General features: G+C 44.4%; 1 protein-coding gene across 4 annotated transcripts in view; it reads left to right on the top strand.

Annotated features, from left to right (window-relative positions):
- The window catches only part of LOC135228988 (steryl-sulfatase-like), a 196,341-nt gene that overhangs the window by 34,798 nt on the left and 145,804 nt on the right, over positions 1-15,739 (top strand). For all 4 annotated transcript variants that reach the window (XM_064278727.1, XM_064278729.1, XM_064278728.1 and 1 more), the window contains exon 2: positions 9,549-9,676. In XM_064278727.1, coding sequence (XP_064134797.1) covers positions 9,549-9,676 — 128 coding nt within the window. The remainder of the gene's footprint in view (positions 1-9,548; positions 9,677-15,739) is intronic.

Here is a 15,739-nt window from a genome sequence, read left to right as displayed (position 1 = left end):
CCTACAGACCACCACAAGTGGCTGAAGCAATATGTAATAAGTTCTCACCTACAGATCACAAAATTGCCATCAGGGTTTTGGGCATTGGTGATGAGGGATTGCAGCTATTGGGGGTCTGCCTGCTGGACCTCTCGCCCAGCTAAGAGCTTCGTATCTGATAAAACTCGTTTCTTTCTGGAAACTTCATCCTGCAGATAAAATAGCGCCCTGAAATTGAGCGTGATCAACAAGGAAGAATGGGTTGGCCAAGTGGAAGTAATAGACTCCTCTGGGAAGAAGGGGGCCTTACTCTTTAAAAAACCTATAGTGGTAAATGACCAACAGAGTAGACGTGCACCCTGGGCTTTGGAAAAAGAGACTTTAGAGTCATTCAGATAAAAATACAGTTATTATCTCCTGACTGGAGACTCTGAAAAAGGAAGGGCTCAAGCACTTAGGATGTACTCAAAAAGGAAAGTCTACTGATACGCTCATGAAATCATACAGGCTCCAGGGGTGGAGGGAAAGGGTGAAGCGTTTAAAGGGAACAGTGTGGTGGAAAGAGTCTCCCTCTGGTGAACCCAGGCTTTGAAAGGGAGTACTTGGAAGGCTGGTGACGGGCAAGACAGTCGTGAAATGAATTGATTGCCTCTGTGCCTATAAAGTTGGGAGACCATCCAATTCACTCATTTGTACAGTTCCAAATTTTTTATTAAATTTGCCAAACAGATAAAAATGCCCATTTGTTGACATCCACTTCCTAGGTCTGTTGTTGTGTGCCGTCAAGTTGATTCCGATGCATAGTGATTCTATATGACAGGGTAAAACTTCCCCATGGGGTTTTCTAGGCTGTGATCTTTATGGGCGGAGATTGCCAGGTCTCTCTCCTGTGGAGCCACTGGGTGGGTTTGAACCTCTGACCTTTTAGTTAGCAGCCAAGTGCTTAACCGTTTCACTGTCAGGGTTCCTGGTTCCTAGGTCTACCCTTATTTAATTACCTTGTCCTTTGACCTGAAGCACAACCACCCTGTTAAACCCAAGCCTTATCAAGTTCCATTCAAACTGCATTTCGACTCATAGCCACCCTATAAGACAGAGTAGAATTGCCTCATAGGGTTTCCAAGGAGCACCTGGTACATTTGAACTGCCAACCTTTTTTTTTTTTTTTTGGTCTAGCAGCCGAACTCTTAACCTCTATGCCACCAGGGTGTCCATTTATATTTTAAGAGCTCTGAAACTGTACTGGCAGATATCTGTGTACTTATCACTGGATTTAGAGATAATGGTTAACAGGCTCGGCTACTCATCTGAAAGGTTGGTGGTTTGAATCCGCCCAGAAGTGCCTTGGAAGAAAGGCCTGTCAATCTGCTTCTGAAGAAACAAACCAGCCATTGAAAACCCTATGGCGCACAGTTCTACTGTGACACACATGGGTTAGCGTGAGTCGGAGTTGACTCAATGGCAAGTGGTATCTTTGGGTGTGTGTATGTGTGTGTGCATCTGTGTGTGTGTGTAACACACCTGGCTTCCATCGGTGCAAGTAGGAGAATTAGACATGGATGCAAACTCTTTTGTGGGGAGATCACTTAGCTATTCATATGTACGGGAGTGGATTAATAAGATACAGCACTGTTTGCAGAGATGGAATTATTATTATATAAAGAATAATCCTTATGGATCCCTTAACAAGTAGTGTGACATAACCTTTTCCTGCCATGTCATCACATGTTGGTTTTATCAAACAGACACCTTTTTCTTGGGTCGATATACCTGAGTCGGTTCAGGCACAGCCCATGGGGAGAGAGCAGAGAGTTGGAGGCTTATTGCACAGTGAAGAGGAATAGCGTCACATTCATTGTCAAAAAGAACATTTCAAGATCTCTCCTGAAGTACAACACTGAGAGTGATGGGATAATACCCATACGCCTACAGGGAGGCCACGTTAATGTTGGTCTTTTTCAAATTTACTGGTCTATTATTCAGATTTATGCACCAAACACTAATGCTAAAGATGAAGAAACTGAAGATTTTTACCAGCTTCTGCAGTCTGAAACTGGTCAAACATGCAGTCAAGATGTATTGATAATTACTGGTGATTGGAATGTGAAAGTTGGGAACAAAGACGAAGGACCAGTAGTTAGAAAATATGGCCTTGGTGATAGAAAGGTGGGGAGATCGCACAATAGAATTTTGCAAAATAAACAACTGATTAATTGCAAATACTTTTTATCAACAACATAAACGGCAACTATACACATGGACCTCACCAGATAGAATGCACAGGAATCAAATCGACTACACCTGTGGAAAGAGATGATGGAAAAGCTCGATATCATCAGTCAGAACAAGGCCAGGGGCCAACTGTGGAACAGACCATCAATTGTTCCTATGCAAGTTCAAGCTGAAACTGAAGAAAATTAGAACAAGTCGACAAGAGCCAAAGTACAACCTTGAGTATATCCCACCTGGATTTAGAGACCATCTCAAGAGCAGATTTAGTGCATTAAACACAAATGATAAAAGACCAGACGAGTTGTAGAACAACATCGAGGACATCATACATGAAGAAAGCAAAAGGTCATTAAAAAGACAGGAAGGAAAGGAAAGACCAAAATGGATATCAGAAGAGACTCGGAAGCTTGCTCTTGAATGTACAGCAGCTAAAGCAAACGGAAGAAATGATGAAGTAAAAGAGCTAAACAGACGATTTCAAAGGGCAGCTGGAGAAACACTAAAGTATTATAACGACATCTGCAATGATCTGGAGATAGAAAACTGAAAGGGAAGAACATGCTTGGCATTTCTCAAGCTGAAGAAAAGAAAAAATTTAAGCCTCGAGTTGCAGTATTGAAGGATTCTATGGGCAAAATACGGAAAGACACGGGAAGCATCAAAAGAAGATGGAAGGAATACACAGTCACGGCACCAGAAAGAATTAGTCGACGTTCAGCCATTTCAGGAGGTAGCACATGACCAAGAACTGATGGTACTGAAGGAAGAAGTCCAAGCTGCACTGAAGGCATTGGCGAAAAAGAAGGCTCTAGGAATTGATGGAATGCCAATTGAGGTGTTTCAGCAAACGGATGCAGCACTGGAGGTGCTCGCTCACTCGTCTATGCCAAGAAATTTGGAAGACACCTACCTGGCTGACTGACTGGAAGAGATCCATATTTGTTCCTCTTCTGAAGAAAGGTCACCCAATCCAAAGACCAAACCTAACCTGTTGCCGTCGAGTCAATTCCAACTCATAGCGACCCTATAGGACAGAATAGAACTGCCCCATAGGGTTGCCAAGGAACACCTGGTGGATTCAAACTACCAACCCTTTGGTTAGCAGCTGTAGCTCTTAACCACTACGCCACCAGGGTTTCCAGGTCATCCAACAGAATGGAGAAATTATTGAACAACATCATTAATGTCACACCCAAGTAAAATTTTGCTGAAGATCATTCAAAAACAGTGGCAGCAATATAAGGACAGGGAGCTGCCAGAAATTCAAGCCGGATTCAGAAGAGGATGTGGAACAAAGAATATTGCTCATATCAGATGGATCTTGGCTGAAAGCAGAGAATACCAGAAGGATGTTTACCTGTGTTTTATTGATGATACAAAGGCATTCGACTGTGTGGATCATAATAAATTATGGATAACATTGTGAAGAATGGGAATTCCAGAACTCTTAATTGTGCTCGTGAGGAACCTGTACAGAGACCAAGAGGCAGTCGATCAGACGAAGCCATGTGATTTAAGGCATCATTGTAATTGGGTAATAATGACAGCTCTGACCAGAGCTCATTAGAAGTTTCATGAAGTAAATTAGCGTAGAGTTTTAGCCTTGTAGGTGTATTGATACATGTAAGCTGAGATTACGAAAAATGTTTTTGTTGTTATAACAAACTATAGGGATTTTTAAAATAAAATATAATAAAATTCTGCTGAAACACTGCACAAAAATTGTATAGAGAGTCATTTTGATGTGAACCCCTTCTGACAGTGTCATCTGCTGCGGTCCACGCCCCCCCCCCCACCTCCTAGTGACGGCACTGGTTGTGAAAGCCATGTCTTGACGAATTAGCGATCCCTGGAGATTGGTGGGAAACCCTGGTGGTGGTGTGGTTAAGTGCTACAGCTGCTAACTGAAAGGTCAGCGGTTCAAATCCACCAGGCACTCCTTGGAAACTCTATGGGACAATTCTACTCTGCCCTATAGGGTCACTATGAGTCGGAATCAACTCAACAGCAATGGGTTTTTTTTTTTTGGTAGAGATTGGTGGATTAATGGCCTTTCTGCCGCCATGTCTAAAAGGACCCCAGTATCCACACCATGTGCCAAGGCCACAGGGTGTCACATGGGTTGCAGAGAACTGGGGTCTGGAGAGCTGGGTTCCCTTTGCACTTTCACAGCTACATTCTTGGGTGACACAGATGGAGGTGCTCGGTCTTCCTGAGGTTTCGTCCTCTTACTTGTAAAACACGGGATTTGGATTTTCACTCCTGGTCAGTGTTACTCCAACTCTACCCTGTGGGTAGAACCAGGACAACCATGTTGACCAAAGCTCGCAGACTAACGTTTGAGATCAGCTGTCCTGAGGTGACTTCAGGCCGTAGCACTAGGTGTTCGCTTAATGAAGGTGACTGCATTTGGGCGTGATCAAGTACTAGGTGATTTATTAAGGTCTTCACCTGAGAGCGCTGGCAAGCTTCATAAATTCCTCCAGCCCCCCAAGATGGATAAGTTGGTTCTGACTCACGGAGACCTAATGTACAACAGAACAAAACGTCGCCCACTCCTGTATCATTTTCACCGTTGTTGGTTGGTTTGGGTCCATTGTTGAGGCTATGTGCCACTCCATCTCACTGAGGATTTACCTCATTTTCGTTGACCCTCTACTTTACTAAACGTGATGTCCTTTTTCTGTCAACTGGTCTTTCCTGATGACATGTCCAAAGTAAGCAAGATGAAGACTCGCCATCCTTGCTTCTAAGGAGCATTCTGGTTGTATTTCTTCTAAGACTGATTTGTTTGTTCTTCTGCAGTTGATGGTATATTCAGTATTCTTCGCCAACACTACTGTTCCAACACATAAATTCCTCTGTCTTCCTTTTGTATTATCCAGCTGTTGCATGCATATGGGGCAACTGAAAATACCCTGGCTTGGGCCGGGCGCATCTTAAAAAACCCATTGCGTTCGAGTTGATTTCAACTCATCGGGACCCTGTAGGATGGAGTTGAAATGCTCCGTAGGGTTTCCAAGAAGCAGCTGGTGGATTCGAACTTCAAACCTTTTGATTAACAGCCGTAGCTCTTAACCACTGCTCACCAGGGCCCCACTTAAAAATAAAATAGTTGTTATTTATAATTGTTTCAACAAATTACATTTGACCTGCCACACTCCAGCTTGTTTGCCTTCCTTTATAATCACACTTGGTATGATGAGAATTACACCAATGGCTTAATTCAGGGTTTCTTAGCTCTGGTGTTCTTGACATTTGGGTCTGGGTCATTTCTGTGCGGTGGGGGCTGTCCTATGCATTGTAGAGTGTTGAGCAGGCCCCTGGCCTCTACCCACCCGAAGCTGGTAGCATCTTCTACCCCCAGTTGTAACAACCAAGCATATGTCCAGACGTTGCCACGTGTTGGGGTGGGGGGGAGTGCACAGTTGGACTTGATTGAGAACGTTTGTCTTACACTGATGAATAAGATGTACAGGCAGAAATGGTCCATTACATTGTATCAATTTCACAACCAAGAAAGCTTCCAAAGAATATATAATAACTGCTAATATCTGCATGGCTCTCATTCTCTATTCCAGCACAAAACTCTTTTTCTACAGTAACGCATTAATAATAGGTCTAACAATTAGTGGTTTTGAATCACTTTACTCATGAAGATTTATTCTGTATACCTCACAGTTTGGAGACATTCAGATGGCGTAGCAGTCATAGATGTTATTATATTCACCTGTAGGATTGCTATGAGTCGGAATCGACTCGACGACAACTTTTTTTTTTTTTTTGACCAGAAAATCCTAATTGTTTCCCAAGGATAAGTGACTGGCTGTGTTTTACAAGGAGCCCTGGTGGCACAGTGGTTAAGAGCTCGGCTGCTAACAAAAAGGTCGGCAGTTGGAGTCTGCCAGCTGCTCTTTGGAAACCTATGGGGCAGTTCTACTCTGTCCTATAGGGTCACTATGAGTCACAATAGACTTGACGGCAACAAGTTTGGTTTTGGTTTTATGTTTTAAGAAAGCTCTGCAAAGAATGACCGTGTCTTCCAATCTATATGCAGCCATGTTGAAAATTCTGGAGTCTTTTTGCTGTTTTTTCATCTCTAATATTAGAAGTTAGGAGCCCCGGTAGTGCAGTGGGTTGAAAGCTTGGCTGCTAACCAAAAAGTCAGCAGTTCAAATCCACCAGCCACTCTTTGGAAACCTTAACGGACAATTCTGCTCTGTCCTACAGTGTCACTGTAAGTTGGAATTGACTCGATGGCACTGGGTTTTTTTGTTTTTTTTTTTTGGTTTGGTGATGCAGTGGTTAAGTGCTTGGCTGTTAATTGAAAGGTCTGCGATTTGAGCCCACCCAGCAACAGTCTGCAGGAGAAAAGACCTGGCCATCTGCATAGGTAAAGATTAATTAAACCCAACCAAACCTGTTACTGTTGAGTTGATTCTAACTCATAGCGACCCTAAAGGACAGAGTAGAACTGCTCTGTAGGGTTTCTAAGGCTGTAATCTTTATGGAAACAGACTGCCACATCTTTCTCCCTCGGAGAGGCTGGTGGTTTCGAACCATTGACCTTTCTGTTAGCAGCCGAGCATTTTAACTACTGCACCACCAGGGATTAGAGCTTAGAAAGCCCTATGGGGCAGCTCTAGTCTTGTCACATGGGATAGCTGTGTGACGAAATTGACTGGACAACACACAACAACAAACTTCTCATTGTGACAACCAAAAATATCTGCAGACATTGCCACATGCCCCCTCCAGGGCGAAATTGCTCTTCAGTGAAAACCGCTCTAATGCCCTTTTGAAAAAAGGTCTTGTGCGAGTGGGCTCTGGATTTTCTTTTGTGTTGTTTTCATTGTGCACATTAGGCTCTTAGCAGGTGGCACCGCTGTGATGGCCATTGTATCTTAATCCCACTAGACAGGTTTCTTCTTCATGACCCACTGCGGGTGTCAACATAAAGGATCAAATTTGGGACAAAGGGTGAGATCTTTCTGAGATTCTAAAACCTATTTTCTGTAAATGAAAGGTATGGGCAAGAGAAGGGGAAAGGCTAATATGGGCCTTCCATGCCTCTCAAGGGGAGCTGCCCACTGGTTCAAGGCCATGTCCACGTGGTCTTGCCAAGTGTCATGGCGGGCGGGCCAAGAGGTGACCCAGCCCTGTGGTTCTGATGTCCCTGCAGTGGGACGTTAAGAGTCAAGCTGACATCACCCCCTTCCGTTCCAACCAGAATCTAGCACGAAAGGCCACTCAGGAAAATAAATGACACTTCGAAATGCTATCTCAGGGGGAAAAAATTACATTTCTGGGCCACTGATTGAACCCAAGATATCGTTTCTAGAAGCTGAATGTCCATAAAGTGAAATCCGTATTTACAAACATCTCTAGAATAATGATTTTTCTCTAACTTGATGTTCTCTTGCAAATATTATCTACCAAGTGGGGTGATACTTCATTTTTTTTAAGGCATAAACAATAGATTGATACATTAAAAGTGGATTGTTTTGAGACGTATGCTAGTTTTTGTCTAAATGTCAACAATTAAAAAACACGTATATACATATATATTCTTCAATAAGTGCAAGGAGCCCTGGTGGCACTCGGCTGCTAACCGAAAGGTTGGCCATTTGAACCCACCAGCAGCTCTACAGGAGAAAAGACCTGGCGTTTGCGCCAATAAAGATTACAGCCTAGGATGCCTTATGGGGCCGTTCTACTCTGTCACGTGGGATCGCTGTGAGTCGGAATGGACTTGTACCCAACCGACATTGTACCCAGCAGACGACAACAGGTTCATTTCATTTTTTGGCTTTCTTTTTTTTTTTTTTAATTTTTATTAAGCTTCAAGTGAACATTTACCATTCCAATCAGTCTGTCACATGTAGGTTTACATACATCTTACTCCCTTCTCCCACTTGCTCTCCCCCTATTGAGTCAGCCCTTACAGTCTCTCGTTTCGTGCCAATTTTGCCATCTTCCCTCTCTCTCTATCTTCCCATCCCCCCTCCAGTCAAGAGTTGCCTACACACTCTCCCGTGTCCACCTGATTTAATTAGCTCACTCTTCATCAGCATCTCTCTCCCCCTCACTGACCAGTCCTCCTTTTCGTGCCTGATGATGGCTTTCTTTTGAGCTCGTTTTAAATTCATGTGTAGAGCTGCTCTATACCACGGGTCTGCACACCTTTTCTATAAAGGGCCAGATAGTAAAGGTTTTATTTCGTGGGCCGTACAGTCTCTGTGGCAACTTCTCAACTCTGCCATTGTAGCGTGAAAGCAGCCGGGGATAATATGTAAGCAAACAGGCATGGCTGCGTTCCTGTAAAACGTTATTTAGGCACACTGAAATTTGAATTTCATATATTTCTCCTGTATCGCTAAAGACTGTTCTGCCTTTCTCCCTCCCTCCCCGCCCAGCTATTTAAAAATGTAAAAAGTATTCTTAGCTCGCCAGCTGTACAAAACGCAGGTGGTAGGACTTATTTGGCCCGGGCAGGAGTTTGTAACCCCAGGTCTGTTCAGAAAGTGTATCATCATGACCTTTGGAGCCTGGTAGGAGGAGAGATACCAAATAAAGAAATGAACAAATAAATATGTAATTGTAAACAGTGATAAGTGGTATCAAGGAAAGAAGGCTGTTCAGTGATGGTTCAGTGGTAGAATTCTCACCTTCCGTGTGGCCAGGAATTGAACCACCTCAGTGGAGGCTTGTGTGTTGTGATCAAGAACCAGTTTCGGCAGAGTTTCCAGACTAGGATGAACTAGGAACAAAGTCCTGGCGATTTACTTCCAAAATTCAGCCATTGAAAACCCTACAAGGCAGTGAGTTTACGTTAATGGTGGTGAAGTAATTTGGAAAAAGATAGCGGGACTGGTCGCACAACTTGAAGAATGTAATCAGTGACACCGAATTCTACGTGTAGAAGCTGTTGAGTTGCTGTATGTTTTCACCACAATAATAATAATACAAATTAAAAAAGAAAGAAAGAAAGAAAAATCCTACATGACAAAGGTCCATGACCAATCGTGGGGATGGTGCGGGATCTGGCAGCATTTCCTGCTGTCATGCCTGGGGCCCCATGAGTAGGGGCCAGCTCCACATAGCGTGATAGCCAATGATGGGAAGCCTACTTTCTATTGTTGGGTAATCACGGAGGATTTCTCTGAGGCGGTGATTAATGAGCTGAGACCTGCAGATGACTAGGAGTTGGCAGAGAGTGGATGCAAGAACAGTGCGGGAAGAAGAACCCTGTCGGCAAGAAAGAGGCCATGTTGTTTAACTATTTCAGGATACGGTTATCCGGTATCTGATTCTTCTTCTTTCAAATGGATTTACAGGTTGACCCCGATGCCCGCAGCTCCGCTCTGCTGAGTGCCGCTCACGCTGCTGCAGGATCCACACGTGGTGACCTCATTCAGTCAAGATCATCTGAGGGGCGCAGCTCAAGGATCGTCTCGTTATCAGCGTGAGTGTAAAACGCGTGTGGGGGACCTTCAGCACTGTGTGTTTCCAGAATGTTTGTCTTACCCGGGCCACATTGCCTAAGTCAGATATTGGTATGTGGTGACCTTTGCAATGGTGTTTGGAACATTCTGGAATGGTAGGTATGATGTGACTGGGGAGCTAACCTAGCACCCTGTTTACTTCAGGAAGACCTGTCCATTGAAAGATCCCGTTTGTCCTGGGAAGCTCTAATGGGGAAGCCACACTTTCCCAGAGAAAAGCCGTGTTGGGCCGGACGCATGTGGCCTGAAATGTGGGAGGCCTTGAGAAGATTGGGAAAGGAGTTTTATAAAGGATTTGATGCTGAACCAGTGACCGTGGTTTATTCAGCAAAGTCACGTGCTTGTGGCACACAGCCAAGGCACAGGGTATACCCGTCATTCTCCACTGCTTCAGGCACGTTTCCTGTGCCGAGAGCGCCTCCCTATGGTGGAAGGGGTGCGTGCACCTGAGTGTGTGTGTGTGTGTATGAGAGTGCGCATGTGTGTGAGAGTGTGTGAGAAAGTTTGTGAGATGGTATGTGTGTGTTAGAGAGAGTTTTTTCTGTATATGACAGGGTATGTGTACCTGTGTTTGTGTATATGTAGAGAAAGGGTGTTTAAGAGACAGTGTGTATGTCTGTGAGAGTGTATGTGCATGTATGTGAGAGATAGAGAACATGTCTGTATATGAGAGTGTGTGTGCCTGTGTGTGTGTGTATGTGAGAGAGTGTATGTATGTGTATGAGGGAGAGAGTATGTGTGACAGAGACAGCGTGTGTGTGTGAGTGTGTGAGAGAATGTGTGAGAATGCATTTGAGAGAGAATGCAAGAGAGTTGGTGTGTGAGTGTGATCGTGTGAGAAAGAATGTGTGTGTATGAGGGACAGAGTGTGTGTGTGTGTGTGAGACTGTATGTGAGACAGTGTGTATGAGAGAGTGTGTGGGTGTGAGAGAACGTGTGAGAATGTGTGTGAGAGTTTACGTGTGAGTGTGTGTGTGAGCATGTGAGAAGCAATGTGTGTATGAGGGACAGAGTGTGTGTGAGACTATGTGAGAGAATGTGTGAGAATGCATGTGAGTTTGTGTGTGAGTGTGTGTATATGCGCATGTGAGAGAGAGTATGAAGGAGAGAGTGTGTGAGTGTGTGAGGAGTGTGTGTGAGAATGCATATGAGACAGTGTGTGAGAGCGTGAGTGTGGGTATATGAGAGTGTGTGTGTGCATGTGAGAGAGACAGTCTGTGTGTATGAGGGTGAGAGTGTGTGTGTGTGTGTGTGTGCGCGCGCTGAAATGACTGGAGAAGGGAAGAAGGCAGCATGGATGGAAGGGGCCCTTCCAGTGAGAATCCCTGTCACCCCTTTCTCTGGAACGGAGTTTGCATCCTTATGCCACCATGTCATTGTAAAGCCCGGGGCGGGGGCAGAATTAGAGCCCCCAAGGCCTCATCATTGCCTCCTGGAAAAGCATCCCCGAGAACTGGACAGGAAACCCCTTCAGAGGAGATATGTGCCTCACACTGGAGGGGAGAGGCTCCCCAAGATGGAAGCGTGCCATAGAGGCAGAGAGCCGGGCTCCCTCGCTGGCCATATGTTCTCCAAGATCTCATTCCCTCCTCTGCGCCATGGTTTCTCTCTCTGTAAAGTGCTGATGCCCTTAGGTGGTTTTGAACACTAAGAGGTGACCTTTGTCTTGGGTAAAATGTGAAGACCTGGTCACACACAGCAACCAGGACAGGGTTGCAGGGGTATTTAAGGATCTTCATGGGGGCAGTTTCTGGCGAGTGGGTTACTCAGTGGCAGTACTTCTCCAATCGATGGCATTTGTGCCTCCCAGGGGACACTTGGCCATGTCTGGAGACAATTTTGTTGTCACGAGTAGGGAGAGTGCTGTTGGCATTTCCTAGTGGGCAGAGGCCAGGGATGCTGCTGTACCTCCTCCAATGCAGGACGGCCCCCATGACAAAGAACCATCCAGCCCCAGATGTCAATACAGGATGAGGAAGCCCACGCTGTGGAACAAGACTCTCAAACTTAATCTCCCCTTTCTTGTAGACTATTCAGTGCTCTTCTACTTTCAAGCGTCTGAGTTAGTTAGAATGAGAATTACAGAGAGCAAAAAGACAGTGACCCTTTAGGATCTTTTTTTTCTGTTTTACTGAAACACCAAAGCATGGGATTGTCCCACTGAAAAGAACATCCGCAGAGGCTTAAGGGCCAGCTGATATTCGTTCTTAATGCCCAGGAGCTTCACAGATTCATTTCCAAAATGTTGTGATTTTGGTAATGTGTTCTCTAAAAGGATCATGTGCTCCTCTGTTTCTGGAAGAATCTTTCCAGGGCTTTGAATGAATGATTTATTTTCTGAAGCCATTGATCATGCAAGAGCCGGCACTGATTCCTGACCTAGCTTTCAAAGCCTTAAGCACCTGCTAAGTAGAGTTTTATTTTTATTCCTCTGGAAAACAATTGTGTGCGTTGCAGGGAAATGCTTTGAGTACTTTTTATGTCTTTTTCGTCCAGAGGGGAGATTGGCATTCTTTAGACCCAGAGAAAAGAGCTCTGGAAAAAAAGAAAAAGAAACAAATTTGACAGACTCCGTAGCTAATTAAAAGGATGTGGCTGAAAAGGCTCATGGTTAATTCATGGTAAACTAATACAGCAGTCGTTAGCCTTCCTTCGTGTTCTGATGGAAAACCAGAGTCTTTCAGTGTGGACGAAAATATCTACTCCTAAATACCTAATAACAATATCCGTTCTATCATACAACATAAAGCCGTCCTCCCAGGGAATTCTAAGGGGCCGCGGATTTCACAATTTAGGATTCTTGAATATGGCGTATTATATTCCCTCTCCATAAGCAGCTGAAGGCTTTGAATATCATCAAAAAATACTCGTATCTCTCATTTATCTAATTTCTTCCCGGGGAGGGCGGCGGAATTCAGTGATACTAAATTAGAGTTTTCTTATGAAAATAAAAATGAAGTTTTCCTCATTTTATGAGATTTTTTTTTTTTTAATGGCCGTGGATTTTTTAAAGATTTATTTTATTTTGTTCCTGTTTTTGAAAAAATACACTGGTTCGACAGTTTCTACAGGTATAATTCATCGACATGGATTACACTCTTCAAGATGGACAGCCATTCTCACCCTCCTCTTCTGAGTTGCTCCTCCCCGTTAACATAAACTCACTGCCCCTAAGGTGCCTACCTAACCTTTTGAGTTAGACGGTTGTCAATTGATTCCATACCCACAGTTCTTAAAAGAGCATAATGCTCAAGGCAGACATTCTTTTTTTTTTTTTTTTTTAATTTTTATTGTGCTTTAGGTGAAAGTTTACAGCTCATTAGTTTCTCGTTCAAACATTTACACATACATTGTTTCGTGACATTGGTTGCAATCCCCACAAAGTGTCAGCTCTCTCTCCCTTTCCCTTCCCACCCCAGGATCCCCACGTCCATTCGTCCAGTTTTCCTGTCCCTTCCTGCCTTCTCTTGTTTTGGGGCAGGAGTTGCCCATTTGGTCCAGTATATTCCATTGAACTACAAAGCATGTTCCTCACGTGTGTTATTGTTTGTTTTAACGGCCTGTGTAATCTTTGGCTGAAAGGTGGACTTTCGGAGTGGCTTCACTTCTGAGTTAACACAGTGTTTGAGGGCCATAGTCTCGGGGGTTCCTCCAGTCGCCGTCAGACTAGTAAGTCTGGTCTTTTTTTGTGAGTCTGAATTTTGTCGTACATTTTCCTCCTGCCCTGACTGGCACTCTCTGTTGCGATCCCTGTTACAGCAGTCGGTGGGGGTAGCTGGGTACCGTCTAGTTCTTCTTGGCTCAGGCTGGTGGAGGCTGTGGTTCGCATGGTCCTTTAGTCCTTTGGGCCAATATTTTCCTGGATTCTTTTGTTTTCTTCATTCTCCTTTGCTTTGGAAGGGATGGCTGCTCTCAAGCTTTTACGACCCCAGACACTACTCACCAAATGGGATGTAAAACATTTTCTTTATGAACTATTGTTGTCGTTAGGTGCCGTGGAGTCAGTTCTGACTCATAGTGACCCTATTATGCACAACAGAACAAAACAGTGCCCGGTCCTGTGCCATCCTCACTATTGTTGCTATGCTTGAGCCCATTGTTGCAGCCACTGTGTCAGTCCATCCGCTTGAGGTTCTTCCTCTTTTTCACCGACTCTGTACTTTACCAAGCATGCTGTCCATCTCCGGGAACTGATCCCTCCTGATAACATGTCCAAAGTACATGAGACGCAGTCTCACCATCCTTGCTTCTAAGGAGCGTTCTGATTGTAGTTCTTCCAAGACAGATTTGTTCATTCTTTTGGCAGTCCATGGTATGTTCAATATTCTTCTCCAACCCGTAATTCAAAGGAATGCATTCTTTTTCAGCCTCTCTTATTCACTGTCCGGCTTTTGCATGCATATGAGGTGACTCAAAGTACCATGGCTTGGGTCAGGCACACCTTAGTCATCAAAGTGACATCTTTGCTTTTTAATACCTTAAAGAGGTCTTTTGCAGCAGACTTACCCAATGCAACGCATCGTTTGATTTCTTGACTGCTGCTTCCATGGGTGTTTGTAGATCCAAGTAAAATGAAATCCTTGACAATGTCAGTCTTTTCTCCATTTATCATGGTTGCTTATTGGTTCAGTTGTGAGGCTGTTTGTTTTCTTTATGTGGAGGTGTAATCCATACTGAAGGCTGTGGTCTTTGATCTTCATCAGCAAGTGCTTCATGTCATGTTCCCTTTTGGCAAACAAGGCTGTGTCATCTAAGATGGAGTAGGAAGAAAGGCCTAGTGATCTGCTTCTGAAAATCAACCAATGAAAGCCTTGTGGATCACAATGACCCAATCCATGGGGATAGTGCAGGACCGGGCAGTGTTTTGTTCTGTTGTGCATGGGGTCCCAGTGAGTCAGGGGCCCACTCAACATGGCAGCCAAATAAGGCAGCAATGACAGGGTTGGTCAGGCTCCCTCACTGTCTGCTGAGCTTTATATCCTCAGATATGGTGAAAGCCAATATCCGTTACCACTCTTCTCCAGTTAGCCTGCCTGAGGCTCCTGAAGGGAGCGGAAACAGCTGATTTCTGGCAGCAGCGAGTACTTTTTCTTTTCTTTACAGACAGAAGCAGAGCTTTAAACAAAAGGTCCATGGATTTTCTGTAGCATCCCACTGTGTGTGCTGTAGTTGTCTTGCTGACATTAAGAAGTATACCAAAAAAAAGAAAGAAAGAAAGCAGCTGAGGCTCTTAACCACCGTACCACCAGGGCTCTGACAGAGCAGAGCCCCCCGCCCCCACAGGGTTTCCAAGGCTATAAATCTTTACAGAAGCAGACTACCACATCTTTCTCCCGTGAAGCGGCTGGCGAGTTTGAACCGCCAACCTTTTCATTAGCAGTAGAGCCCTTAACCGCTTCACCACCAGAGTCTCTTAATTGCTACTGCATGTGAGGTGTCCTATGTCGGATGACTTTTTCCTCTTAAAGATTTTCATAAACCCTCTGGCATCCCTGGTGCAAACAGTGAACTCACTCAGCTGATAACCAAAAGGTTGGAGCTTTAAGTCCACCCCGAGGCACCTCAGAAGAATGACCTTGTGACCTACTTCTGAAGAACAGCCACATAATAGAACGTTGTCTGGTAAATTACTGGAAGATGAGCTCCAGGTTGGAAGGCGCTCAGAACATACAGTGGCCACAGCAATGGACTTGAGCACACGAATGATCATGAAGATGGAGTAGGATCGGACCGCGTTTCGTTCTGTTGTACAGGAGGTTGCCATGAGTCAGAGCCAGCTCAGCAGCAGCTAACAACAGGCATTGCTTCAAGACACCTTTCACTCAGTTAATGAATAATCTGGAAAGGAAAGATGTTACTATGTCCTTTACCCGCAACCTAATCTGAGGATAACAATGGATCATGTCCCCCAGAGCAGGACAATGAGTTAAGTTAAAAGACTAATCCTGAAACCATTCAATTTTTCATCAAATGTGCATTGGTTACTGATAATCAACTATAGTTCTTACCGCTGAAAACACAAC

The sequence above is a fragment of the Loxodonta africana genome, chromosome Y (assembly GCF_030014295.1).
Source record: "Loxodonta africana isolate mLoxAfr1 chromosome Y, mLoxAfr1.hap2, whole genome shotgun sequence".
Classification (NCBI taxonomy): domain Eukaryota; kingdom Metazoa; phylum Chordata; class Mammalia; order Proboscidea; family Elephantidae; genus Loxodonta; species Loxodonta africana.
The sequence above is the reverse complement of the archived record's forward strand: the minus strand, read 5'-3'. Positions and strand labels throughout refer to the sequence as shown.